Consider the following 26894-nt stretch of genomic DNA (forward strand, 5'->3'; position numbering starts at 1 on the left):
AAACAAGAAGGTGCCTTTTGAAACAGAAGCATTTAGATTTGTCATAGTTTATTCTAAAAGCTTTTTCTTCTTTCTTTTTTTTCCCCTAGTCTTAGGCTAGAAGTTTTTGAAACAGAGAGATACAATCACCAGTTGACTGTGGCATGTATTTAAATTTGGGGTGTTGTAACATGTCACTTGTGGGTGCATTGGAGTGCTCTAGTTGCCACCTGTCAAAGCTCTTGCATACATATCCTACCGGTGTCCCAGGCACTCGGTGGGCAGCACCTTGGAAGACAGAGCCCTGTGGCTCTCTTAGCACTGTTGGTAACATCATCTTGCATGCTATCTGCATCGTAACCTGTGAAGCTGCAGGTCCTCTCTCAGTAATAAGAAAGGAAAGAACATGTATTAAATTTCATGTTTGTAATTAGGCAGTATGTTATAGTCTTCATTTATCCTCAGTTTAGCCCATGGAAGAAAAAGCTTGGTAAGCAATTTCTAAAGACGTTTCAGTATAATGAAGTTATTACCACAGGAGAATTTATAAGTATTTAATTTTCTTAGAGTCCCTTTTAGTTTCCCTCTTGATATTTCTTCCTTTTCTTTTTTCTTGTTGTTGTTGTTTCTCATTTTTTGCTTTTTTTCCTTGCTTTTTTCCCCAAGCCGGAAGGGACTGAGGTGGAAACTACCTACAACTCTGTGCTCTGTGCATCTGGTAAGAGCCTTTTTCTTTCTAAGACTTTCTTTGCCAAGGTAGAGACTGAAGACAAAGGGAGAAGACAAGACTTGTGAATGCTCTGCTCTGAGAAGAAAGGTGTAGGGATCTGATAAAATTGAACAAACTAGATGTATCTCCAGCTGGTAGTGAAACTAATTCTTCCTAAAGGAGAAGAGCTGAGTCTGTAATAGTCCCTGCAATCACAGAGGCTGAAGCATATCTTTTAGGAACTGAGGCTGGCCAGGTCCCTGTAGGGAGAGAATATCTGGGATTTAATAGGGTTATCTCTAACATCTTTCATGCAATGGGTGTAAAATCACAAACCGGACTCCGCAGTAAGCCAAGTCTGCCCACCAAAGCAGAAGAGGCTAGAAAAATAGGCTGGAAGTGTATTTGTCAGTCAAGGCCAGCTGATAGTGCCATGCAGAAGTCCGTGACAGTCTGTGCATGAGGGTATTGCAGGCCCAACAGAAAATTTGCAGGATGGGAAGCTTCCACAACAAAATTACAGATGAATGGATTTGTTGAAGGCAGCAAATCCCTGTGCAGCGGATGGTGTCTCACCCTCTTAGCTGCTACCCATGCGTGTAGATATATCTGGAATTGTAACCAAATTGATCTGGTTTTTATCCCAGAAAAGTCAATGTCAGTGCCATTCTCCCTGGTTCTCCCAGAGACTGTGGTGGATGGCTCAGCCAGAGCGTATTTCTCAGTGCTAGGTAAGTGAAGCATTCTTAAAGCATCACATGCTATTTTGAAACACTGCCATGTTTCTTTAGGCTGTGCTCAGTCTACTGGCAAGTCCTGACCTGTGCTAATTTACACTGGAAATTGTCCTGTTCCTCAGGCGACATCATGGGCACTGCCATGCAGAACTTGCACCAGCTCCTCCAGATGCCATTCGGCTGTGGGGAGCAGAACATGGTCCTGTTTGCCCCCAACATCTACGTCCTGGACTATCTGAACAAGACAGGGCAGCTGAGTGAGGAGGTCAAATCCAAGGCCATCGGATACTTAGTGAGCGGTGAGCTGGGACACAGCTTTTGCTTCTCTCTTCATTCCTTCCCTTGGCAACTGGATAAGGACACTATTGGCCACTGGCGTGTATGATCTGGGGGAGGTTGTCCTGGTGCATTAAGGGAACATGTGGTAGGTCAGGTGTATATAATACAATATCTATAAGAGAAAGAATCCTGCACTCAGGTGGAGGTGCAGGGTGAGAGAGGACAGCATCCAAACCGGAACATAGAAAAAGTCCAGGACTGGCAATAACTCAGAGTTCTCTCCATAAGAAAAGGGATATATGAAATACATAAATCAGGCTGCAACCATTAATCGTGGCAGCTGCTTATGTAGATCTTGGACCATCCTTAGGATTAAGATTTAGAAAGTGTCACTCACCTTCGACTAGGCCAGATTTTTAACACACTAGCTAGGACATGTTGGCAGACATAACACTGGTACATATGGACATGGTGGGTATCTGCTGACTAACAGGGGACCGTTTTTACTCAGTTATTTCGCAGAAAAACTGCACTTCCTCCAATTAAAATTATCCTCTTTTCTGCACCCCTATCCTGTGTGGGGCTCACCTTTATATTCAGTTCTCCTCTGGGAACCATTTTCCCATTTCTCTCAAGTCTGGGATACATTTACCTCTCCTCATCAAGTCTAGGGCAGAGAGTGGCAATGACCGCAGATAGCCAGTTTCCAGGTGTTTTAGGAGAGAGGAAGAGCACAAGGATGGAGGTACTCAGAGCTGTGGGTTTGCCTGAACTACCGTTGTAACACTGAGCAGCGTAGCTCACACTTCTGCCCTAAGAAGGGGGGCACTGTGTCCCATGTCTGCTACATTTCCTTTGCATGGCTCCTCAAAAAGTACTGTGACAACTAAAATATTCTTCCACTCTCTGTTTCAGGGTATCAGAGGCAATTGAACTACAAACACTGGGATGGTTCTTATAGCACCTTTGGGCCCCGTTATGGGCAAGTTGGGAATACCTGGTAAGACTTCAGTACGACTGGCTTTTCGTTTCTGCTTTTCATGCCCTCCCTTTCCTCAGTGTTCTCTTATGCTTGGTCATTGTGGAGGTTGACATGGAGGTGGAGATGAAATGATAATCATGGCATCTTAGGATAATCATGTGGGATAACGGAGCAGGGAAGGATGCTCAGGGAGATTCCTTTTAGGTTTGCAATGCTGCACTGATAGCTACTTACCTCCCCTGACACCGTTCTTCAGCTCAAGTGAGGGTGACCTGCAGGATGCCCTAGCTGGTTCTTGTTAGCAGAAGATGCTGATGAATCCCCAGAGTGCCATTGCTCACCTACCCACACCCCTCAGGGCTATGACTGGCAGGCTCCATTTACCATTGGTCCCTATCTCACCGAGTCGCTAAGCTAGTCACAGTTTCTAACCAGCCTCCTGTGATCAAGTCCTGTAGCCTCTATTGTGTTCCTCCAAAACAGTGATGCCCACAGGGGCCCTATGACCTATGATGGATACAGGGCCTGCTCAGGATGTCTCAGTTCCCTCTGTCACTTTCAGGCTCACAGCCTTTGTCCTCAAGTCCTTTGCCCAGGCTCGGCCTTACATCTTCATAGATGAGAAGCACATCCAGGATGCTTTGGTCTGGCTCACTCAAAAGCAGAAGGAGAACGGCTGTTTCCGCAGTTCTGGGACACTCCTGAACAATGCCATGAAGGTAATGTGTCTGCCTGGTTGGCTCCACATGGGCTCTGTAAGGCTGGGACTTGTCCAGAAGTCACTCTGGGATGAACAGGCTATTTCAGTCCTTGGGGGTTGAGGAGGAGGGGGAGTTAAATATGTGAGCTATCACAGAAGCAGGAAGAAGCCAACCACAGCTTCTGAAGGACTTACCATGAGAAGGAGGCTAGGAAGAATTTGTCCCTGCAGGATGTAGATATGTAGCACAGGGAGAAGCCAGTGGTGCTGTGTGGGATCAACATCTACTTTTGTGGTTCCCTGCAGGGTGGAGTGGATGACGAAATCACGCTGACAGCCTACATCACTATTGCATTGCTGGAGATTCCTCTGCCTGTAACCGTATGTGTCTGCACCCCAACCTGAGCCACAGATGGTACTAACCTGCCCTACTAGTGGCCCCCCAGATTATCAGGTCCCTTTACCTTTTGAAAGAAGAAATCCTGTCTGAATATTCTTTCTGTTCAAGCCTAGACTGGAATAACACTTTTCCTCCATTTTTCTCCCCTGTCCAATCCTGTCTCCCATATACACATTTCACTTAATCTTTTTCTGAGTTCTTTTGTGGAGGATCAAGCTTTTGCTCCTTTAAAAGAGTACATCTTGGATTAACAGTGAGTTAAATAATATTTAAATCTCTGAAATGAGCCAAATAGGGTTTCTACACCCACAAAAATCTCCTTTTGTTTGTTGGAATAGTACATTCCTGCTGAACCATTTGTCTGGGCCTATTGTGTTGACACAACAGCACAGGTTTGTAAAAAAAGGGCACCCTCAGGGATTCATTCTAATTTTCTCTGCCTCTTCTAGATTGTTTTATGGGAAATCCCCATCCTTAATGCTTGGGGAATAAGGTATACCTATAGGGAATACCATAAACTGTGAAAAGCCTGAGGCCTATGTAGAAGCAATGTGGGTTTGGTCATTCTGATCCCTGAGTCTGTGATCCCCTTACTGTGAGACAAACCTCTGGTGCAGGTAAAATTGGGGTGTGAATTGCAGCAGAAGGACTGCTGAGCCAGGATGGTTGCCAGGCTGCTATAATCCCTCTGCTCCGAACGTAGTAGGGACTATTTTGTGTTGAAAGTTTTTTCCTGTATAGTGAGAACCAGCAAAAGGAATTATTTTGTCAGTAGGGTGACATGGACAACATTAACTTCACCAGAAGAGTATTCTTTCTTTGGTATGTGCTGTGTTTAGAAGGCAAGTTCTCAGGCAGAACTCTGTTGGATAACAAGGATGTTTTTCATCTCCCTGTCTGAGCGTAAAAGTGCCACTGAATGTGAAGGAGTTTGTCAGAATCTCGTTGGGATATGGGTGCATTTCAAGTTAAGCTGCATGAACTCCTGAGCATAGCACACTGCTTAGGTATTTAATGCTATTGGCAAGATACAGAGTATTTCCGTAAGTAAAATAAGCCATATTAGACCCCTCAGTAAAAACTTATTAGTACTGTCCTCAGCATGTGTATCTACTGCCACGTCCTCTCATTAGACTGAACTCCTCCCCAACACTTACCTTACAAACAGTAGTAAGCATAGGAAACCTTAGGTGAGGCATGGACCCAACCAATTTTATTTTTATTCTCTGCTTTCTCAAAAGCAGCTGAATTGGGTCTCCAAAAGTGACCACAAAAGACTTCATCTTCCAGTACACACCCAGTGAAGGCAAAGTACAAAGCCACTGAAAAATAAGTCTTGTCCTTCTAGACCATTGATTAAGCTGTAAATGTGCTGTTAGGCTTCACATCATGGCATGCCGCCCTGCAGTGTTATTGTTTCAATTTTATACCAGTTTTTCCATCACAAATGAGGAATAGTCATGCATCTTGCTGAAAGGTCATGGGGTCGCAGTGTCTGTTACTTAACACTATGTAAAGTAGCTACATTTTGCTTTGCTCTAGCAATTGTGCTCTTAAACCACACTTGAGATTTGACCTTAAAAAAGACATGCATTGTGGAAGTAAACATGTCACAAAAAATACTCCAGAAAACAGAAAAAAAAATATTCTTTCTCATGCAGAGATAGAATTTGCCTCCAAACTAGAAGCTATGTTATCAAGATCCAGCAAAATGAAATTTTTCAGAAGGCCCTGGAAAAGGGGAGCTAAACAATAAAAAGGAAAGGACACAATCAGGCTAGTAATTCTTCTCAAGGCAGAAGGGTTGGAGCCCTATTTCACAGTCTTTAAATCAAACTGGGAAAAAACATTGCAACAAGATGTATTAAAGAAAAGCAGGTGCAAGATGAGGAACAGCCTTTGCCTGCCCTTTCGTTCAAGGGGGTATTGGACCTGGAGGGGAAGGGATACACAGTGGTACAATCTTTGTCAGAGAGGGGAGTGGGAATGTCAATTCCTGTTGTTCTAAGATGGACCTCAGTGTGAGCTCGGGCTGCTCCAGTCTCTCAGTCTCTCTCTCCTTCCAGCACTCAGTGGTGCGTAACGCTCTATTCTGCCTGGAGACAGCAGCAGAGAAAGAAAACCACGTGTACACCAAGGCACTGATGGCGTACGCCTTCGCCCTGGCAGGGAAGGAGGACAAGCGGAAGGCATTGCTTGGCTCCCTTGGAAAGGAAGCCGTGAGAAAGGGTGAGCGCTCCTGGTGGGACGTCTCTTTCTTCCAGCCCACTGGCCTTGCATCTTCCCTTGATAAAGTGGCTTGTATTGGTGGGGCAATGGCTGCAGGAAATGGCTTCTGTGGGTGGGGAAAGGTGGAGGGAGAGGAAAAACTGGTGCAAAGGGGTTGCGTTGTTGAGAACTCCCTCTCACTGCCCAGTCCTACTTCTCCGCTCCCAGGGAGTTCATCAGGAAGCACCGGGCACCATCCCCATCCGTGCTGAACTAAAGGGTAGCTCTGCTAGCGTCTCTCCTCAGGCCGCTCCTCTTGCCACACCAGGCACTGCTTAGCAAAGACTTAGCAATGTTTATGGCCGCTCCTTCCTTCCAGTGCACGTGCTCAACATTCAAGAAAGCTGACCTTGCACAGCACAAGGGACAATAAATCAGAGAAGAGCTGCGTGTGCTGAGAGAGAAAACGAGCATACAGGTCATTTCGGAGGCCATAGCATAAGCTCTGAGTCTTCCAGGAAATCATGTAACGACTTGGAAGCATTCTGGTCAAGTCAGGCCGGACAGTGGGCTTGCCCACGCATTGGGGAGCAGGGCTGTGAAGGAAATATCCCCAGCACCTTTTGCCTTTTCCACCTGCAGGTGACTCTCAAGCCCTGCTCACAGTCGTTGGGGCATTTTGCCTCACAGAGCTTGTCACTGCCCAACCCTGGCATCTCTACCCAACAAGGCAAGTAGTGCCAGCCTGGTGCTCGGCTGGTGCTCGAGCCCAGTAATGCCTCCATGCATCTGGAGTCTAGGACAAAGTGGTATCCAGGCCCAAGGACTGAGCCTCGGCAGCCCCAGAGGAGATGCAGCAACAAAGAGTTGTCTGACCCTTCCCATTTCACCCTGCATGACAGATGCGTCCTGGAGGCTCTGTCCTCCCAACTGGACCAGCAGCAGATCAAGAACTGCCTTTCAGTGACTACTAATAATTGCTTGTTGTCTTGTCTCCACGCTCCCTGCCTCCTGTGAAGATGGGTCCGTTCATTGGCAGCGGCCTGGGAAAGAGCCAGAGGTTGATCTCCCGTACTATCGCTACCGAGCTCCCTCTGCTGAAGTGGAGATGACGGCCTACGTGCTCCTTGCTCACCTCACCACGCAGCCGGCACCTTCCCAGGAGGAGCTGTCATTTGCGTCTCTTATTGCAAAGTGGATCAGCGGTCAGCAGAACCCCAACGGAGGCTTCTCCTCCACCCAGGTGAGCTGCTTCCCTCCCGTGACCTCACCCATCCACGTCAGAAGATGGGAAGTGTCAGAGACCCCGGTGGGAGCACAGTAGGGTTCACCAGGGCAGGGGCTGTACCCCTGCAGTATATCCCTGCAGTACCTACCACGGTTGCCAAGTGCCCAAGAGGCTGGAGGCTAGTATGTCAGGTAGTGCCTCTGGGAATGACTGATATTGTGGTTAATGACCTGGTTTTCTTCACACAGTGGGGCAGAACGGTAGGGACACAAGGGACGTGTGTCTGTGCCACTGGAGAGGGCTCCCACTGCAATTTGTTTGTGCGTATGAAGTTGCTGCTTCACCCTGTGGCAAGCGAGTGCAGGCTGCGCGGAGCTCCGTGCCAGGGAGCTCAGGGAACATGCAACTGCTGTGCAGAGGACACAGGAAGGGAATGGAAACGTGCAAAAGCTGCTCTTTCCCTCTCCCCTTTGCACTTAAAACTGGAGAAAGTGGAGAATGGAGGGGAGGATGCCTGGCGACAGCAAAGGGCAGGCTGGGGGCGGGGGCAGGCTGTGCAAAGGCCGACTGTATTCCCCTGGGTGCCGGCACCCATCTCTTTCAGGACACAGTGGTGGCTCTCCAAGCCCTGTCCCTGTACGGAGCTGCCACCTATGCCAAGAGCGGAGCAGCTTCTAAAGTGAGCCTGCGATCTGGAGGGGACTTCCAGCAAGACTTCCAAGTGGATCCCACAAACCGGCTGCTGCTCCAGCGCGTGCCCCTGCCCCAGGTGCCAGGGGAGTACAGCACAGAGGTGTCTGGCGAAGGATGCGTCTACCTGCAGGTGAGGGTGATGGGGCCAGGACGCATCCTGGGAGGAGAGCCCCTGGCCAGGTGGGAGCCAGGGAGAGGGCAGAAGGGACAGGGGAGAGGGGAGGAGTGGGAGGGAAGGCTCTGGGAGCGGGAAGAGGAGAAGCAGAGTAGAGGTGTGTGGAGGAGAAAGAGTGGGAGGGAAGGAGGGAAGGATCCGCAACGTGGACGAGCTGAGAGAATGGGAGTGGTGGGGAGGCAGGACGGGGACAGGATGGTCTCTCTCACGTGCTCAGCACACACGCACCCGTGCTCACACAGAACTGCTGGCTCTCCCCTAGACAAGCCTGAGGTACAACGTGCAGCCCACGCAGGAGGATGCACCCTTCATGCTCCATGTCTACACGATCCCAGAGACATGTGAGGACTCCAAGGCTCACAAGGTCTTTGACGTAGGCGTAAATGTCAGGTGAGCCTGCGTTTGGGTCTGAGCCTTCCTGAGAAGCCACGGGAGCTGGAGGAGGTCTGGCGGTCCAGGGTGAGCCAGTCTGGAAGCCCTGGAGGGGCAGGGCATGCCTGGAAAAGTGGGTAGGAAGCAGCTGCGCTGGGATGAGAGGCTGTGGAGGAAGGACATGCCCTGCAGTGGTGGAGCCGTGTGGGCAGCCCAGGGCTGGGCTAGCGAGAAGCTGCATAGGTGACTGGGAGGCCCTGGCATAGCTGGAGAAGAAAGTGCTGGACTGCCAGTACGTGGTGGGGTGCCAAGTGTTATGGAAAAAGGTGGAAGTGCCCCCAGCTTTGACTTGAGGTGCGCTGAATCCTTGTTGTTTGGTTCCTTAGTTACACTGGGGAGCGCAATGGCTCCAACATGGTGATTGTTGATGTGAAGATGCTGTCAGGATTCATCCCCGTGAAGTCCTCCGTGAGGAAGGTAGGAGCCTGTTCTTCAAACAAGCTACATCCAGCTTCTTATCTTTAAGACACCTTCCAAGCTTCTGTAGCAAGTGAAGGAATGTATTTTCATTGAGTTGTTTCATCACTGTGCTTGGACAACTGCTTAGTCTCCACTGGAGCCAGGTTGTATTTCATCAGCCGGGCTGGCAAAGGGAAGGCCTGGGGACCATGGTATCATGCACACCAAGGAGGCAGTTCCATGCTGCAGACTTGGTTCCCCGAGTACCCCAGTGTTTCATCCACCGTACCTCCCATCCATAGGGCTGTGTAAGGGGCACAGGGAGACCACCCTCAACGCAGTAACATCTTGGTCTTCTTTCTTCAGCTGGAAAGCCGCCCTGTTATTGAGCGAACAGAGTTGAGTACCAACCATGTGCTGGTGTATCTGGAAAAGGTGAGCATCCGTCTGCGGTGATGATGGGTCAGAAACGCAGGCATTAGGACATATGGCCACATAGGGCAAAAGATCTGGGACTCAAAACCACCACGGCTCTGAGAAGAACAGGACTGAATCCCATACTGACTTTTGCCGACCTTTCAGACTTACTCGGACTTCCCTCCCAGCCCCCAGCAGGGTTTCCCTGCGCCCCACTCCCAGATCGGGCCCCGGCCTCCCCACCAGCCAGAGCCTCCCCCAGCGTCGGGAAAGGCCCCAGGGTTTCCCCTTGCCCCTCGGCCAGGCCCGCAGCCCCGCACCCACCAGGGCCCGGGCACGGGTGGCGGGGGAGAGCGAGGGAGCCTGCGGGCAGCGCCGAGGCACGGCGGAGCCCGGGGCAGCACCGGGCCGCCCCTCAGCCTCCACCGCTTCCCTTCCCCAGCTGAGCAGCCAGACCCTCAGCTTCTCCTTCACGGTGGAGCGGGACGTCCCGGTGCAGGGCCTGAAGCCCGCTCAGGTCAAGGTCTACGACTACTACGAGACAGGTGAGTGCGGGGCTGGGGGGCCGGGGGAGCGAGGGCGGGCGGCGGGAGGCGGCACGGCCGCGGGAGCTGCGGGGAGCCGCGGCTGCCCCTGGCCTGGGCCGCCGCCCGCCCCCGCGCCGCCTGAGCTCCCTGAGCGCAGCGGGGCCGGGGGCGCCGGAGGGAGGCCGCCACCCTGCCCTCCTCCCCCGCGCCTGCCCGGGCAGGCCGCAGGGGACAACGCGGGGAGCTCTGGGCAGAGGGGAGGGCGCGGCGCTCCCCGCACGGCTGCCCCTCACGCCGCAGCTGCTCTGCAGCCGCCCTCCCCTGAGCGAGACGGCGGAGGAGGCCACCGCCCCGGCCGGCCCTGCCTCCCCGGGGAAGCCCCGGCTTCCCGGCAGCTCTGACGCTCCCTCGGCCTCTGCTGCCCCGGCTGCGGCGCCGGGCTGGCAGCGCCGCAGCCATCCCCCGCCCCAGGGGCGGGCAGAGGGTGCCCGAGCAGCCCCCGGGCACGCGGGGGTGGGGACGGGCTGGGGCCGCCGGTGCCCGGCGGCTCCGCCTCGCCGCTGCGGCCTCTGGACGGGGCCGGGACGGCGGCTGCCTGCCACCCAACTGGGATCTCTGGGGGAGAGGCGGCGATGGCGGCAGCGGGCTGCTGTGCGGCCTGGCAGAAGTGTCTCTCTGGCACCCGTCCCTCTGCCAGGAGGGCTGGGGGCTCTGACAGCCCGCTCGCTCCCTTCCCTTCTCTTTTCCAGATGAGTTTGCCACACAGGAGTACAGCGCTCCCTGCACCGCAGGTAGGGTACCGAGAGCCCTTCCCTTCTTCACAGTTCTCTACATTTTCTTCATTGTATATTTGGTCTTCCAGCTAGTGCTTGTCTCTTTCTGCTCAATGGATAATTTGGATGAGATTGGCCCAACTCACAGGCACAGGGTTTTTATGCAAAACTGAGAGCATGGGAGGCACAACATTGTTGACTCCTTCAAAATACACCATCGCTGAATTCTCAGAGTGGTTTCCATAGTCAGGGTCTTCTGGCTTTAATGAAGGTTGTGTCCCTATTGTTCTTCTACTGCCCCTTGGACTTCTTCTTTGAGGTCAAGTTTCTTACATCATTCTTGTTGTCTCAGATTTGAAGTATCTTCTGGTCCTTCCTGAGAGCTCCAGCTAGGGTAGCTGTGGTATCATGCTGAGGGGACTTGGCTCTTTCAAACCACCCGGCACACACTTACCCAGAAGCACTCTGTCTAGAGCAATAGAGCAAATCAAGGCCACCAAAAGATATCCCGTAAAGCAGCATGTCATGGTCTGACCTACCGTGATTTCATGTTATGCTCCAGAACCTCCTGCCCAAACCCGGCATACCTTTTCACTAAAGCTGTAATGTCATGCTTCCTACTCTGAGCATGGAGCCATACCTGCAATAGGAAGTCTGCATTACAGAGGAATCCCTCCCAACCCTTGTTATTGAAGAGGTAAGTGTTTTGCTCTTATAGGAACTTGGGCTTGCCTCTCTTGTATGGTGACAGAAAACTGCCCTGGTGGTAGACCCCCACCTGCACACACAGCCACATCACTCGTCTGGGGGGGGTCATAGTTCTCCAATATGGCACTCTAGCCTACTTAGCAACTGCATGTGGTAAAGCCCACAGTGGTGCTGGCACATTGCAGCATGCCTTTAAGCAATGCCATTCTCCTTGGATCCCGAGAGGTGGCAAGTTTGCCTTTGGTAGCTGCTTCCTGCTCAGCCACCCTGCTCCTCAAGCAGGAGGGGGGGTCTCTCAGGAGGCAGGTATTCCTCATGATCCTTGACAGCCAGCCCTCAGTCTTGGTTTGGAGTCTGAGCCAGCAGGACAGAGAGGCTATGATCTTTGGGGGATTCTCTGCAGCGCAAGGGCACAGGTGTTTGGCTTAGGAGCACAGGTAATATAGGAGCTTCTGTGAAAGGCCCTCAGCAGCAATACTTCCCCTGTCCTATATGGAGTCTTCCAGTGTGAAGACTGGCAGGTCTGGCTTCCCATCAGTTGCCCAGTTTCAGGTATTTGGAATATGGAGGCTTCTGGAAAGCACTGAGACCCTGGGAAGTGGTTTTTCACAGAGCCTGACTGTGGCATCTGAGACCAGAGAAAAAGTGATTTGGGCTTGGGGAAGGCAAAAACTATGTCTCTTGCTGGTGGTAAATGATGAAATTTATATCTCCTTTTGTGTTCATATCTGGTGTCTTGGAAGAGAGCCCAAGCTCCCACGCTTTTACTCCATACTGCTTGCTAACCTGGGCTGCGTCCGTAGGTGCATCTGTGTTATGCTGATTCTGGGCCTACAGCCTCCCTTCATGGAAAAAAGGTGCATAAGTCCTAAGACAGACACGGAGTGGACAGTAAAACATTTCCAAAGGTTATGTTGGTGTGGTCTGGCTGTCCAGTGTGAGACTAGGGGGGAGGCTTTAGATTTTAGGCTGCTCTTCCTCATGTGCACTAAAAGACAGCAATTTTATCCTCCTTGGAAAAGATGATGGGAAATTGCTAGTTAAGAGGTCCATCTTCTGGTCTAGGTGTTCAAAGGTGCTCTGCACTGAGTAAAAGGCAGATCTCAGTTGCAAAGCAGAAGTCTGCCTTCCCTGCTCTGAACAGTGCTGTCCACTGGTGCAGCACATTCCTTCCACTCTCTGCAGAGAAATAAATACAGTTTAAGAGCATGTCTCATTGCTGCAGTGAACATCCTTGCTGCCTGTTTGCACTGTGCTCCTGTGTCCATCCCAGTTGTGACAAATTCCATTCTGCTTATCTCTCCCAGTGGGTCAGAAAGAGTCTCAGCCTTCTCTCAACCTCACATTGCTTTGAAGGTGGCATGAGTGCTGAGTGCTATGGATGACCCTTAACCCTGGTCAAACAGCAATTCACTCTCCTGTACTGTGCTTCACACACAACCTGGCTTCCCAAACCCACATCTTGCTCTCTCTGTCTCTCAGCCTGAGAGGGGGAACTGGCATACCTCTCTAACTCCTGTACCCTCCCATCTTCTTTCATCCTTGCAGAGGAAGTAGACCAGGGCAATGCATGAAGAATACTCCCAGTTGCTGGAACCCACCCGCCTCACTACCACCACCACCATCTATGGAGAGGATGGAGTGACAGATGAATAGTGTCTGCAAGGAATGGGAAATGAACGTTACAAATAAATTAGCTGTACTCACCAATAATTTTGGAACAGTGTATTCCCAATTCTGTTTCTTCCTGCTCAGCCTCCAGTCACAGCTTTAATCTCCCTGGCTTCTTAAGTTGAAGAGCATCCCATCCAGCCATGCCTCTGTGCAGGGCAATAAGGCTGACAAGTGAGGACGGAATGATTTAAGTTGGGGTCAGCCTTTCTAATGTAGCCCTCTCAGTTTTATGTACTCTGAACTTGTCACCTGAGATCAACAGAGAAGGACAGGTACTTTCTGAGAACAATTTCTCTCCCCTGGCTTAGAAACCATAAGCTTGATTGAACTGGTCTCTGCAGGTGCCTATCCGTGTCTCCCACCGGTAGGCAGCTTGGATAATCAGCTAATGTTACATGAAATTCAGCCTCTGCGATGTGCCCCGTAGACACCCCTTCCAGGACTGTTTCTTCTGTGTAGAAGAGTTGGAGGAGATACACAGTCTGCCCTTCTGTAAGATTAGAGTGTGCATGGGGGGGCAGCAGGGATGTGTGCATGCATTATGCCTTCAGCTGCTAACTTACAGTGGCCTGTTCTCCAGTTGAAGCTTGGGCCTTCTTGTGGAAACTTCCATATCTTGTGCCTGCTGCTTCTGGGAGATTCCCAAGGAGAAGCTAATGGCATTTGCCAGTAACCTACTTACCTAAGTCTAGTTTAAATGGCACATTTATTTAAATCATAGAGTTGCTTTGGTGAATCTGTCCATAATCCTCTTAAATATCTCCCAGAACGCTCCCCTTTTCTTGGTTTCGTGCCATTAATTTCTGGTTTTAACTTTTGAATGGCAGAAAGATCTTATGTGACTGTTTATTCTCATGAAATTTACTGTTAGGTATCATGGCTTATTGTGTATCCAAAGTACGCACAGCTAGTTGTTCCATCCCATTTTTTTTAGTGTCCCTATCCAAACAGTGTTATTGAGAACAAATAAAGTTCTTCATCTATTTTGCTAGATACTAATATTATGTCACTTTGTCTCCTGTGGTGTTTGGTGTTTACTCACTCAAGACCTTTTTGACACCTCATATTCAGACAAGTCTATGGAATTAACTGGCTTCAGTGAAAGCTGAGCAAAATTTCTAATCAAGCATGAATACTAATTGCATTTTGTTTTGATTTAGAAACAGTAAAACCATCTAATTTCCTACCATGAGGCAATTACTATCCCAAAGCAACATAGTTGTTGGTTGCTGTGTGAAATTGTTTTGATTTTAGACCATTGTGATTTGCCTTTGAAGCATGCAGTCCTTGCTCCATGGGGACAGAAATTCTATGTTCAGACATTCCTGTACTTCCTTAAGGTAGCCTTGCTAAAGTTTCCTACGTGCTATGCCATGGAGGACCTGCAAGTATGTAACTTTGGCGATTCACAGCCTAGTCAAGCAGAGAGATGTTAAACTGCTTTACAGATATGGGCCACAAATGACAAGTGATGTGGCTGCCCATGGGCAGCAGTTACGTGTTGTCTAATTTAAAACCGAGTGGCAGCAAAACATAGTGTTAACTCTTTCCATGATAGAAAGCCATTATCCAAATTTTTGTGAATGGAACATACTCCAGAGATTTTACAGACTTCTAAATTAAATTATCATGATGGTCACTTTGTTTCATTTGAAGCAGAAAAGATTCAAAACCATAATCACGGCAGAGTACTCACCAAAAAGAAAATTAAAATTAAGGAGCTGTTGCCATCCATCTACAGCCAGCTGTAAAGGAGGGTCTGTATTTGCAGACCTGTGTCTGTATGCACAAGTTTGCAGACCTGGTCCTTTTGAACCTACTTGCCCTTAACTAATGGTCTCAGCTGGGACTGGGTCTCTCCAGTACGGTCAGTCATGACCCCGTAGCAGGGGGACAGCTATAAAAGAGGCCAGAGCAAACTGCTTTCCTCACACAGTGAGGAATTCTAGCTCAGGAAGGGGAAAGAGGGTCTTGAGACACCCATGTGGATGATGACAACGCAGAGCTTCAGCATCACTGAAACAAGTAGAAGTTCTTTGCTGCATCGATGACTTACATTTTTGACAACCTGGGTCTGTATAAATGAAAGAAGCTGCGTGAGGGACTCTGAAAGGTGTGTTTGCTTAAGCTTATGTTGGCAGGGTGAAAGGCACCTCTGCACACAGAACCACGTAAATACAATACACAGAGGGTCATATGGGCTACTGAACTAAGGCTGATTGCCTCTGCATCCCTGGGAGAGACCTGGACTAGAGAGAATGTGATCATTTGGAAAATCGACATGCAAAAAGTTTAACCCAGGCTATCAGATGGGAATCCAGGGCCTTCCCTCTGAATTCTGCTGGAGCACTGTAAGCCTAGTTGTGAGGGAGAAAAAAACCCTGTATTAGAATTACTCAAAAAACCCCAAACAGACCTACAGGCCTCCACTGAGGGGAAGAGGATAAAGTTCTCATGAAAAACGCAAGGGTTTGGCTCATAAGGTGGTTCTTGGTTTAAATTCCTACTAATAACACTGTTAAGTTCCCAATCCCTCTCTAATTTCACTTCAACCGTTAGGAAACAAGCAGACAACGTCTTCACTGCCAGAATGGGAAAGTCCACAGGTTTTCCCTTCACTTCTGTCTGGCCTGCCTGTGAATGGACAGGTTCACACCGTCCTCCCCCCTCATAGCAGTGATTTCACGGTAGGATCAAAGGTGATATGTGATCACAGGTTTATGTCCAAGGATTATCTTGCAGAAAACACACACTTAGAGGCAGGGAGCCAAGCTTCCAGTACATAATGGATCACATAGGATTTCTTCTCCTTCTGGAGAACTGGCACGTATGGAGGCGAACCTCCCCACTGCCAAAAGCCATTTGCCTCGTGGTATTCCTGAGGAGCTGCCAAACACCGCCTTGCCGTGGATGGCTCTGGATTTAAATCTTGGGCCATTACACAGTCTGAGCTATATATGGGAGGAGAGACAAGATGCAGTAACAAAAAATAAGGCCAGAGGCATCTGATGAGTATCAAGACAATTTATTTATAGTGTTACTTCCTTTTTGGTGTTGAAGTGTCCTCTACCATTTCAATAGGCCCCCTCAACGAGAAGATCTTCTAGGGGCAGAGATACACGAGTTGATCCAGTAAGGCTCAGACAAGATGTGCTCTTCAAGCATTTCCCTGTTCAGCCTTGGCTGGAGGTGGGAAAAGGAGAGTGAGATAAGTATCCTGGTGAAGCGGTGTCCAGAGCCCTGGACACCTTCTCTGTGTTCTGGTGGCTATGTGAGTTCAAGCCCTGTTAAAATCTGGGAAACTGCTGCACCTAAAAACGCCCAGTTGCAGACAGATAACAGAATGGGAATGGCTGGACACGTTCAAGTTATCCATGCTACAGAGAGGGGAGAGGATGAAGAGATATCCTGGAGATACATGAATTACCCCAGTACACATTCTCTCTCAGCATCTGGATTTCCCAGAGGAAGGGAAAAAATAACCCAGGGCAGAGTCTGAAATGTCCCCACCAAAGACACGTGAATAATGTCAAAATTTCACCAAGACATTTGGGAGACAATTCCTCAGTACCCTTCCGTGTCTGCAGCATGGCAAATGAGGCCCTGAAAAGGGCAGAGACGCAAAGGCTGAGTGTTGTGGTCAGTCCCAAGGGAGATTTCAATCTTATTTGTACAATGTGACACACACACAAAGGAAAAGACAAACGCATCTGTGTGAATGAAGGCAGTAACACTGGCATTGCCATACTCAGGGAACCAAAATGAAAGCTGTATCTGGTTTTACACAGGACACGGGGTGGCAGCATTGCTTTTCCTCTCTGTACTGAGGAAAGCCTAGAGACTGCAATAGGCACAATGAAGATAAATGCTGAGAGTGTGCCCGGGCTGGGGAAACCCAGGTCTGCAAAGACTCTCATTCAGGACAACCTGCAATAGCCCATGCTGGAACATCTCAGTTGTTCCTGTGCACCCTACCTGCGGTGCAGGGAGCGCTGTACTCCTGTGTGGCAAACTCATCTGGAAAAGAGAAGGGAAGGGAGCGAGCGGGCTGTCAGAGCCCCCAGCCCTCCTGGCAGAGGGACGGGTGCCAGAGAGACACTTCTGCCAGGCCGCACAGCAGCCCGCTGCCGCCATCGCCGCCTCTCCCCCAGAGATCCCAGTTGGGTGGCAGGCAGCCGCCGTCCCGGCCCCGTCCAGAGGCCGCAGCGGCGAGGCGGAGCCGCCGGGCACCGGCGGCCCCAGCCCGTCCCCACCCCCGCGTGCCCGGGGGCTGCTCGGGCACCCTCTGCCCGCCCCTGGGGCGGGGGATGGCTGCGGCGCTGCCAGCCCGGCGCCGCAGCCGGGGCAGCAGAGGCCGAGGGAGCGTCAGAGCTGCCGGGAAGCCGGGGCTTCCCCGGGGAGGCAGGGCCGGCCGGGGCGGTGGCCTCCTCCGCCGTCTCGCTCAGGGGAGGGCGGCTGCAGAGCAGCTGCGGCGTGAGGGGCAGCCGTGCGGGGAGCGCCGCGCCCTCCCCTCTGCCCAGAGCTCCCCGCGTTGTCCCCTGCGGCCTGCCCGGGCAGGCGCGGGGGGAGGAGGGCAGGGTGGCGGCCTCCCTCCGGCGCCCCCGGCCCCGCTGCGCTCAGGGAGCTCAGGCGGCGCGGGGGCGGGCGGCGGCCCAGGCCAGGGGCAGCCGCGGCTCCCCGCAGCTCCCGCGGCCGTGCCGCCTCCCGCCGCCCGCCCTCGCTCCCCCGGCCCCCCAGCCCCGCACTCACCTGTCTCGTAGTAGTCGTAGACCTTGACCTGAGCGGGCTTCAGGCCCTGCACCGGGACGTCCCGCTCCACCGTGAAGGAGAAGCTGAGGGTCTGGCTGCTCAGCTGGGGAAGGGAAGCGGTGGAGGCTGAGGGGCGGCCCGGTGCTGCCCCGGGCTCCGCCGTGCCTCGGCGCTGCCCGCAGGCTCCCTCGCTCTCCCCCGCCACCCGTGCCCGGGCCCTGGTGGGTGCGGGGCTGCGGGCCTGGCCGAGGGGCAAGGGGAAACCCTGGGGCCTTTCCCGACGCTGGGGGAGGCTCTGGCTGGTGGGGAGGCCGGGGCCCGATCTGGGAGTGGGGCGCAGGGAAACCCTGCTGGGGGCTGGGAGGGAAGTCCGAGTAAGTCTGAAAGGTCGGCAAAAGTCAGTATGGGATTCAGTCCTGTTCTTCTCAGAGCCGTGGTGGTTTTGAGTCCCAGATCTTTTGCCCTATGTGGCCATATGTCCTAATGCCTGCGTTTCTGACCCATCATCACCGCAGACGGATGCTCACCTTTTCCAGATACACCAGCACATGGTTGGTACTCAACTCTGTTCGCTCAATAACAGGGCGGCTTTCCAGCTGAAGAAAGAAGACCAAGATGTTACTGCGTTGAGGGTGGTCTCCCTGTGCCCCTTACACAGCCCTATGGATGGGAGGTACGGTGGATGAAACACTGGGGTACTCGGGGAACCAAGTCTGCAGCATGGAACTGCCTCCTTGGTGTGCATGATACCATGGTCCCCAGGCCTTCCCTTTGCCAGCCCGGCTGATGAAATACAACCTGGCTCCAGTGGAGACTAAGCAGTTGTCCAAGCACAGTGATGAAACAACTCAATGAAAATACATTCCTTCACTTGCTACAGAAGCTTGGAAGGTGTCTTAAAGATAAGAAGCTGGATGTAGCTTGTTTGAAGAACAGGCTCCTACCTTCCTCACGGAGGACTTCACGGGGATGAATCCTGACAGCATCTTCACATCAACAATCACCATGTTGGAGCCATTGCGCTCCCCAGTGTAACTAAGGAACCAAACAACAAGGATTCAGCGCACCTCAAGTCAAAGCTGGGGGCACTTCCACCTTTTTCCATAACACTTGGCACCCCACCACGTACTGGCAGTCCAGCACTTTCTTCTCCAGCTATGCCAGGGCCTCCCAGTCACCTATGCAGCTTCTCGCTAGCCCAGCCCTGGGCTGCCCACACGGCTTCACCACTGCAGGACATGTCCTTCCTCCACAGCCTCTCGTCCCAGCGCAGCTGCTTCCTACCCACTTTTCCAGGCATGCCCTGCCCCTCCAGGGCTTCCAGACTGGCTCACCCTGGACCGCCAGACCTCCTCCAGCTCCCGTGGCTTCTCAGGAAGGCTCAGACCCAAACGCAGGCTCACCTGACATTTACGCCTACGTCAAAGACCTTGTGAGCCTTGGAGTCCTCACATGTCTCTGGGATCGTGTAGACATGGAGCATGAAGGGTGCATCCTCCTGCGTGGGCTGCACGTTGTACCTCAGGCTTGTCTAGGGGAGAGCCAGCAGTTCTGTGTGAGCACGGGTGCGTGTGTGCTGAGCACGTGAGAGAGACCATCCTGTCCCCGTCCTGCCTCCCCACCACTCCCATTCTCTCAGCTCGTCCACGTTGCGGATCCTTCCCTCCTTCCCTCCCACTCTTTCTCCTCCACACACCTCTACTCTGCTTCTCCTCTTCCCGCTCCCAGAGCCTTCCCTCCCACTCCTCCCCTCTCCCCTGTCCCTTCTGCCCTCTCCCTGGCTCCCACCTGGCCAGGGGCTCTCCTCCCAGGATGCGTCCTGGCCCCATCACCCTCACCTGCAGGTAGACGCATCCTTCGCCAGACACCTCTGTGCTGTACTCCCCTGGCACCTGGGGCAGGGGCACGCGCTGGAGCAGCAGCCGGTTTGTGGGATCCACTTGGAAGTCTTGCTGGAAGTCCCCTCCAGATCGCAGGCTCACTTTAGAAGCTGCTCCGCTCTTGGCATAGGTGGCAGCTCCGTACAGGGACAGGGCTTGGAGAGCCACCACTGTGTCCTGAAAGAGATGGGTGCCGGCACCCAGGGGAATACAGTCGGCCTTTGCACAGCCTGCCCCCGCCCCCAGCCTGCCCTTTGCTGTCGCCAGGCATCCTCCCCTCCATTCTCCACTTTCTCCAGTTTTAAGTGCAAAGGGGAGAGGGAAAGAGCAGCTTTTGCACGTTTCCATTCCCTTCCTGTGTCCTCTGCACAGCAGTTGCATGTTCCCTGAGCTCCCTGGCACGGAGCTCCGCGCAGCCTGCACTCGCTTGCCACAGGGTGAAGCAGCAACTTCATACGCACAAACAAATTGCAGTGGGAGCCCTCTCCAGTGGCACAGACACACGTCCCTTGTGTCCCTACCGTTCTGCCCCACTGTGTGAAGAAAACCAGGTCATTAACCACAATATCAGTCATTCCCAGAGGCACTACCTGACATACTAGCCTCCAGCCTCTTGGGCACTTGGCAACCGTGGTAGGTACTGCAGGGATATACTGCAGGGGTACAGCCCCTGCCCTGGTGAACCCTACTGTGCTCCCACCGGGGTCTCTGACACTTCCCATCTTCTGACGTGGATGGGTGAGGTCACGGGAGGGAAGCAGCTCACCTGGGTGGAGGAGAAGCCTCCGTTGGGATTCTGCTGACCGCTGATCCACTTTGCAATAAGAGACGCAAATGACAGCTCCTCCTGGGAAGGTGCCGGCTGCGTGGTGAGGTGAGCAAGGAGCACGTAGGCCGTCATCTCCACTTCAGCAGAGGGAGCTCGGTAGCGATAGTACGGGAGATCAACCTCTGGCTCTTTCCCAGGCCGCTGCCAATGAACGGACCCATCTTCACAGGAGGCAGGGAGCGTGGAGACAAGACAACAAGCAATTATTAGTAGTCACTGAAAGGCAGTTCTTGATCTGCTGCTGGTCCAGTTGGGAGGACAGAGCCTCCAGGACGCATCTGTCATGCAGGGTGAAATGGGAAGGGTCAGACAACTCTTTGTTGCTGCATCTCCTCTGGGGCTGCCGAGGCTCAGTCCTTGGGCCTGGATACCACTTTGTCCTAGACTCCAGATGCATGGAGGCATTACTGGGCTCGAGCACCAGCCGAGCACCAGGCTGGCACTACTTGCCTTGTTGGGTAGAGATGCCAGGGTTGGGCAGTGACAAGCTCTGTGAGGCAAAATGCCCCAACGACTGTGAGCAGGGCTTGAGAGTCACCTGCAGGTGGAAAAGGCAAAAGGTGCTGGGGATATTTCCTTCACAGCCCTGCTCCCCAATGCGTGGGCAAGCCCACTGTCCGGCCTGACTTGACCAGAATGCTTCCAAGTCGTTACGTGATTTCCTGGAAGACTCAGAGCTTATGCTATGGCCTCCGAAATGACCTGTATGCTCGTTTTCTCTCTCAGCACACGCAGCTCTTCTCTGATTTATTGTCCCTTGTGCTGTGCAAGGTCAGCTTTCTTGAATGTTGAGCACGTGCACTGGAAGGAAGGAGCGGCCATAAACATTGCTAAGTCTTTGCTAAGCAGTGCCTGGTGTGGCAAGAGGAGCGGCCTGAGGAGAGACGCTAGCAGAGCTACCCTTTAGTTCAGCACGGATGGGGATGGTGCCCGGTGCTTCCTGATGAACTCCCTGGGAGCGGAGAAGTAGGACTGGGCAGTGAGAGGGAGTTCTCAACAACGCAACCCCTTTGCACCAGTTTTTCCTCTCCCTCCACCTTTCCCCACCCACAGAAGCCATTTCCTGCAGCCATTGCCCCACCAATACAAGCCACTTTATCAAGGGAAGATGCAAGGCCAGTGGGCTGGAAGAAAGAGATGTCCCACCAGGAGCGCTCACCCTTTCTCACGGCTTCCTTTCCAAGGGAGCCAAGCAATGCCTTCCGCTTGTCCTCCTTCCCTGCCAGGGCGAAGGCGTACGCCATCAGTGCCTTGGTGTACACGTGGTTTTCTTTCTCTGCTGCTGTCTCCAGGCAGAATAGAGCGTTACGCACCACTGAGTGCTGGGGAGAGATAACCAGTGATTAGAAGGCTGGGGAGAAATGAGGTTTTTGCCTTTCTAATGACACATCATTCCACTGAACTTTGAGGAGGGGTCTGCCAGAATGAGATCTAGGAACAAGTAGGGTACAATGTGTTCCAGAAATGCCAAAACTGACAGCACATAGTTCTTATATCACAGGGCTCAACAACCACATCCTTTTTCCAATCTGGAGCAAATTCTGGGCAGTACTGTGTCATCATAGACTGACACAATGTAACTGACTCAAGTTGGGGTGCAGCCACATACAGTTACAGGCAGAGGAATCTCCAGCAATGCGATAGTGATGTAGGCCGTCAGCGAGACCTCGTTGTCCACTCCACCCTGCAGGGAAACACAAAGGTAGATGCTGACCCCACCTAGCTTCCTATCTTCAGTCTTTTCTCCCACTCTAGTGGGAATACTTTGCCCTGCATTAGCTTGCCTCCTCCCCCTTGCAGCTGATGTAGAGGAATCAATACCACTTATAAAGCACAGTTTAGCCTTCATTCTCCTTCCTTTTGTGGCGATCATAGGGAATGGCCTCTGGATCCCTAGTTCTTGCCATTGACATGGGAATTTCCCATCTGCCGGTATGTTCAAGAAGCTAAACTGGACCTGTCTGACCTATGGTCAAGTTCTAGCCTCACAAAAAAACAACCAGGCAGACATGTTACCTTCATAGCATTGTTCAGGAGTGTCCCAGAACTGCGGAAACAGCCGTTCTCCTTCTGTTTGTAGGACAGCCAGACCAAAGCATCCTGGAGGTGCTTCTCATCTATGAAGATGTAAGGCCGAGCCTGGGCAAAGGACTTGAGGACAAAGGCTGTAAGCCTGAAAGGGGAAAGAGCAGTCAAAGGGCCTGAGCAGGCCTGTTGTCCATCTCGGGTGACAAGGCCCATGTATACATCATGCGTCTGCAGAAAGGCAAGAAGGCCTGGGGAACTGTGAGCCAATTAGTCAGACCACATGTATATTATACCTTCACCTTAGAAAATCTGTCAAAAAAATGCTTTCCACCTTGATTTCTTGTCCCTCTTTTGGCTCATAAAACCCTGTGATCCCTTTGTTTTGAGGCTGCAGTTTGAAGGACAGTGATTGTTGATCTGTATCTTAAAAAAATCTTTTTGGAAAAAGTAGGAAATTGCATGCCAATTAGCTCAACATCTGCATAACAGTAATACTCAAAATGAAAGGGAAGAATAATTAAATCCCTGCTAGCTCATGGTCTGCTGGCAGGACTCTTGCACTAGAAATCCATGCCTCATGGGTTTCTCAGAACTCCCCAGAGTTTTAAAGTAAAGAACATGTTAAAAGAGTTTTTGCTAGAGCTGTTACAAGCAGTTATGGAGAAGGAGCAGGCATGTGGTGAGAAGCCAACATGCTGTCAAGAGCCAAGTATTGTTTCAGAAACTCAAAGCAAACCAAAGGTGATGAAATCATCCATTCTTACCCCTACCTAAAGTTGAAAATGCATGGCAATGATATGCTGGAGCAACTCAAAACTTTGCAGTAAGTCACACTGGCAACACACAAGCTCCGCCATGCTGTCTTTGCTTAGTAAGACACAAACACTCTTGAAAAAAAACCATACAGCACTGCTCTTGGATTACCATCCTTTCCACTTATGTGGAAACACCTTTCCCAGCAGCCTTCTCAGCAGATGATGTGAAATCCCTGCTCCCTTCTTCCCCAATTTATCTCCATTTCCTTCTTGCCTGTCATGGTCCTCAGAGCTGCTGGTGGGAGGAGGTGCTTCAGCTACGTAACTGGCTGATGCAGCCTATTTCATTAAGTAGGAGGCAGCACAGGGACCACACCAACTCTGGAAAGCCTTCTGGTCTACAACAGCATTTCCTATTTACTGTCATGCAGCATATATTTAAATGTGTAGGTGAGAAAGAGGAGCATATAGGGGAGGCATAGGTGACATTGAAATCTCACCAGGTGTTCCCCGGTTGGCCATAACGTGGTCCAAAGGTACTGTAAGAGCCATCTGGGTGCTTGTAGTTCAGCTGCCTCTGATAACCTGCAACGGAGAGTTTAAGCAAGATCAGATGCCAGAGAAAGTCTGCTGAGGGATGGGGGAACAGAAAAACATCTGCATCAGCAAAGGCAAAGGAGAGAGGAGTAGGTCAGTCCTATCCTAGTCAATAAGAAGTACTGGTACATCCCCACCTCCATGCACTGCTTGTACTGCATGAGGAGAAGTGACACCTGCCTTTCTTCAGAAGGAAGGCAGGACATATTAATGACAATGGACAAGTCACTGTAGCAGGTCACCTGACAACTCTGCACTGCATTGAAGCCCAGTTAGGGAGCAGAGAAAAGTGGGTGCAATGATCAGGTACCCTAATGCTTACACAACAGAAAATAATAAAGGAAAAAGCAGTGAAGGGACTTATCAGGCATACAGCAGAGACCACCTGTGCATGAGAGAAGCTCTCTTTCCACATCTAGCCAACATTTGACAGAACCACCCCAGGCAGGATCTGGAAAAAAGCCAGTGCAGAAGCAAAAGCCATGTCCCAGCTCACCGCTCACTAAGTATCCGATGGCCTTGGATTTGACCTCCTCACTCAACTGCCCTGTCTTGTTCAGATAGTCCAGGACGTAGATGTTGGGGGCAAACAGGACCATGTTCTGCTCCCCACAGCCGAACGGCATCTGGAGGAGCTGTTGCAGGTTCTGCATGGCAGTGCCCATGATGTCACCTGGGGAGCAGGAGATATCAGAGGGATACTAACAACACTCAGGGCTGGCTATCAGAATCAGAGGGAGCTACTGAACGAGAGAAGCAGGAGATGAGAGAGAAGAGCAAAAGAAAGTCTGGATTGATAAAGATCCTGGAATGAAACACAGAACAGCAGAGAAAAGGAAAAGAGGGAAATGAGAGAAAGATTAAGGCACTGGCAGAGAACCCTGAACAAAAGGACATGCAGAAAGGTGAAAAGGAAGAGCACAACTGGAAGGGAAAGTGCTTGAGACAGAAGGGATGAAAGACAGGAGTGAGGTGTGCTGGAAACCAGGAGAAAAAGCTGTGAGGTAGGAGGCCAACACAGAGGGGCAGAAACAGCACATGGTTCTTCTCCCAGGCTTCTCACTCACCCAGCACTGAGAAATATGCTCTGCCTGAGTCTTGTACCACATTTGAGGGTAGCAACAGGGAAAACTTCTCTTTCACAGGCACTCCTGAGAGAGAAACAAGACCCAAACAGCTTCAGTGCAGTCCCAATAAATGGCTAACAGAAGGGGAGCGGGCCTCAGTGAAACAACAGGAACACTTCCTATTAGGAATGCCCTGACTTCAGTCACGTCGTTTTTCCCTGGCTATAAGGCAATCTCTGCATGAAACCACCCCCAGCCACTGTTAGGCACTGTAGAGCGCGTCTCTACAGCTTTTTCCTGGGCATGCTAGAAAACAGGAGACAGTGCTTGTAACTCCAATGCCAGCACACAAGAGAACAGGGATGCAAACAGTCATGCTAAATCTGTCCTAGGTCATACCCTGATGCTTAGGCAGGATGGTCCATTCTCTAGGGCTTTCTTCTGTCCTACGTCTCAGGCTCCCAACTGCTGGGGTATGTTTTGATTGCCTAAAAATATCAGCCTATCTGGAATATGATAGAGGCAGCACTATCTTCGTCCTCCAGGCACATCCCACCCATCAAACCACACAGGAACAAATGGAGATGGTGGGGAGAGAGGGCTTTACCTTTTACACAGAGCACAGAGTTCTGGGCTGTTTCCTTCTCAACTCCTTCAGGCTTGGGTGGGATTGAAGGAAAACAAGAGAGGTGAGAAGTTAGTGAGACAGGAAGGGCCAACTGTGTCCTGGGGTGCATCAAGCACTGTATTGCCAGCCGGTTGAGGGAGGTGATTGTCCCGCTCTACTCTGCATTGGTGCGGCCTCATCTTGAGCACTGTGTGCAGTTTTGGGCACCACAGTACAAAAAGGACACGAAGCTACTAGAGAGTGTCCAGAGGAGAGCCACAAAGATGGTGAAGGGTTTAGAGGGGAAGCCGTACGAGGAGCGGCTGAAGTCACTTGGTCTGTTCAGCCTGGAGAAAAGGAGACTGAGGGGAGACCTCATTGCGGGCTACAGCTTCCTCACAAGGGAAGGAGGAGGGGCAGGTGCTGATCTCTTCTCCCTGGCGATCAATGATAGCACCCAAGGGAATGGCAGGAATATGTGCCAGGGGAGGTTTAGGTTGGACATTAGGAAAAGGTTCTTCACCCAGAGGGTGGTGGAGCACTGGAACAAGCTCCCCAGGGAGGTAGTCACGGCACCAAGCCTGACAATATTCAAGAAGCATTTGGACAACACCCTCAGACATATGATGTGAATTTTGGGGTTGTCCTATGCAGGGACAGGAGTTGGACTCGATGATCCAAGGAGGGTCCCTTCCAACTCAGGACATTCTATGATTCTATGATACAGACAGAGGAGTCCTCAACAAGGACAGAGAGATATGTGAAAAGTGAGTAAATTGGAGGAGAGACAGTCACAAACACTCCCTGAAATACAGAACTCTGAAATAATAATTTAAGCAAGTAAAAGAAACATGATCCTAAGTGATTGTTGTTGTACGTGGAGGAAGGACAGGAAAAGGAAAGGGACACACTGCAGGACTATCACAACTATTATACACAGAGAGAGACACTTAACATCCTTGTAACAAGAGGACTGCAGCATTACAGCAAGTGCTTTCGTTAGCAAAAGCTCACAGTTGCTCTAGAGGGCTGTCCTGAAGAGATGTCTGCAGTGCTATTTATCATAACGCTGCAGATGCTTTAGGGAAAAAAAATTGTGTCTGTTGATAATAGAAAGGGAAGATATTGTACACTGTAATATCTGGTGACACTACTGATACCATACAACACAGTAGGCAAACATTAGGGGGTTTTATGATACAGAGAATAGCTAAGAACATAGAATCTACCTGCCAGATTACCACACTCAGTGTAATAAACTAGCATTTTCCTATAAAGGGTATGCAATATTGCTACATAATATTTCCTTCTGTACCACATTGCATCAGCGAATTTTCTTGCCACAGGAAATGGATAAGCTGT

At 51.2% G+C, this 26894-nt stretch overlaps 2 protein-coding genes across 2 annotated transcripts in view; one reads left to right on the forward strand and one right to left on the reverse strand.

The window, feature by feature from the left end:
- Window positions 1-14024, forward strand: part of LOC104014589 (alpha-2-macroglobulin-like) — a 40001-nt gene extending 25977 nt beyond the window's left edge. The window contains exons 22-36 of the mRNA XM_087764956.1: window positions 646-697; window positions 1336-1419; window positions 1548-1724; window positions 2620-2704; window positions 3249-3405; window positions 3693-3767; window positions 5853-6015; window positions 7014-7237; window positions 7827-8045; window positions 8353-8480; window positions 8849-8939; window positions 9288-9356; window positions 9781-9883; window positions 10615-10656; window positions 12895-14024. Coding sequence (XP_087621082.1) covers window positions 646-697; window positions 1336-1419; window positions 1548-1724; window positions 2620-2704; window positions 3249-3405; window positions 3693-3767; window positions 5853-6015; window positions 7014-7237; window positions 7827-8045; window positions 8353-8480; window positions 8849-8939; window positions 9288-9356; window positions 9781-9883; window positions 10615-10656; window positions 12895-12920 — 1695 coding nt within the window. The 3' untranslated portion in view covers window positions 12921-14024. The remainder of the gene's footprint in view (window positions 1-645; window positions 698-1335; window positions 1420-1547; window positions 1725-2619; window positions 2705-3248; window positions 3406-3692; window positions 3768-5852; window positions 6016-7013; window positions 7238-7826; window positions 8046-8352; window positions 8481-8848; window positions 8940-9287; window positions 9357-9780; window positions 9884-10614; window positions 10657-12894) is intronic.
- A 2038-nt stretch (window positions 14025-16062) lies between these two features.
- Window positions 16063-26894, reverse strand: part of A2M (alpha-2-macroglobulin) — a 32747-nt gene continuing 21915 nt past the window's right edge. The window contains exons 22-36 of the mRNA XM_087768303.1: window positions 25533-25584; window positions 24926-25009; window positions 24355-24531; window positions 23762-23846; window positions 22495-22651; window positions 22088-22162; window positions 21638-21800; window positions 20416-20639; window positions 19608-19826; window positions 19173-19300; window positions 18714-18804; window positions 18297-18365; window positions 17770-17872; window positions 16996-17037; window positions 16063-16203 (exon numbers count right to left, since the gene is read on the reverse strand). Of these exons, the coding sequence (XP_087624429.1) occupies window positions 16178-16203; window positions 16996-17037; window positions 17770-17872; window positions 18297-18365; window positions 18714-18804; window positions 19173-19300; window positions 19608-19826; window positions 20416-20639; window positions 21638-21800; window positions 22088-22162; window positions 22495-22651; window positions 23762-23846; window positions 24355-24531; window positions 24926-25009; window positions 25533-25584 (1695 nt within the window). The 3' untranslated portion in view covers window positions 16063-16177. The remainder of the gene's footprint in view (window positions 16204-16995; window positions 17038-17769; window positions 17873-18296; window positions 18366-18713; window positions 18805-19172; window positions 19301-19607; window positions 19827-20415; window positions 20640-21637; window positions 21801-22087; window positions 22163-22494; window positions 22652-23761; window positions 23847-24354; window positions 24532-24925; window positions 25010-25532; window positions 25585-26894) is intronic.

The sequence above is a fragment of the Nipponia nippon genome, unplaced genomic scaffold (genome assembly GCF_047370975.1).
Source record: "Nipponia nippon isolate SJK-2023a ecotype South Korea unplaced genomic scaffold, ASM4737097v1 scaffold_3, whole genome shotgun sequence".
NCBI lineage: Eukaryota > Metazoa > Chordata > Aves > Pelecaniformes > Threskiornithidae > Nipponia > Nipponia nippon.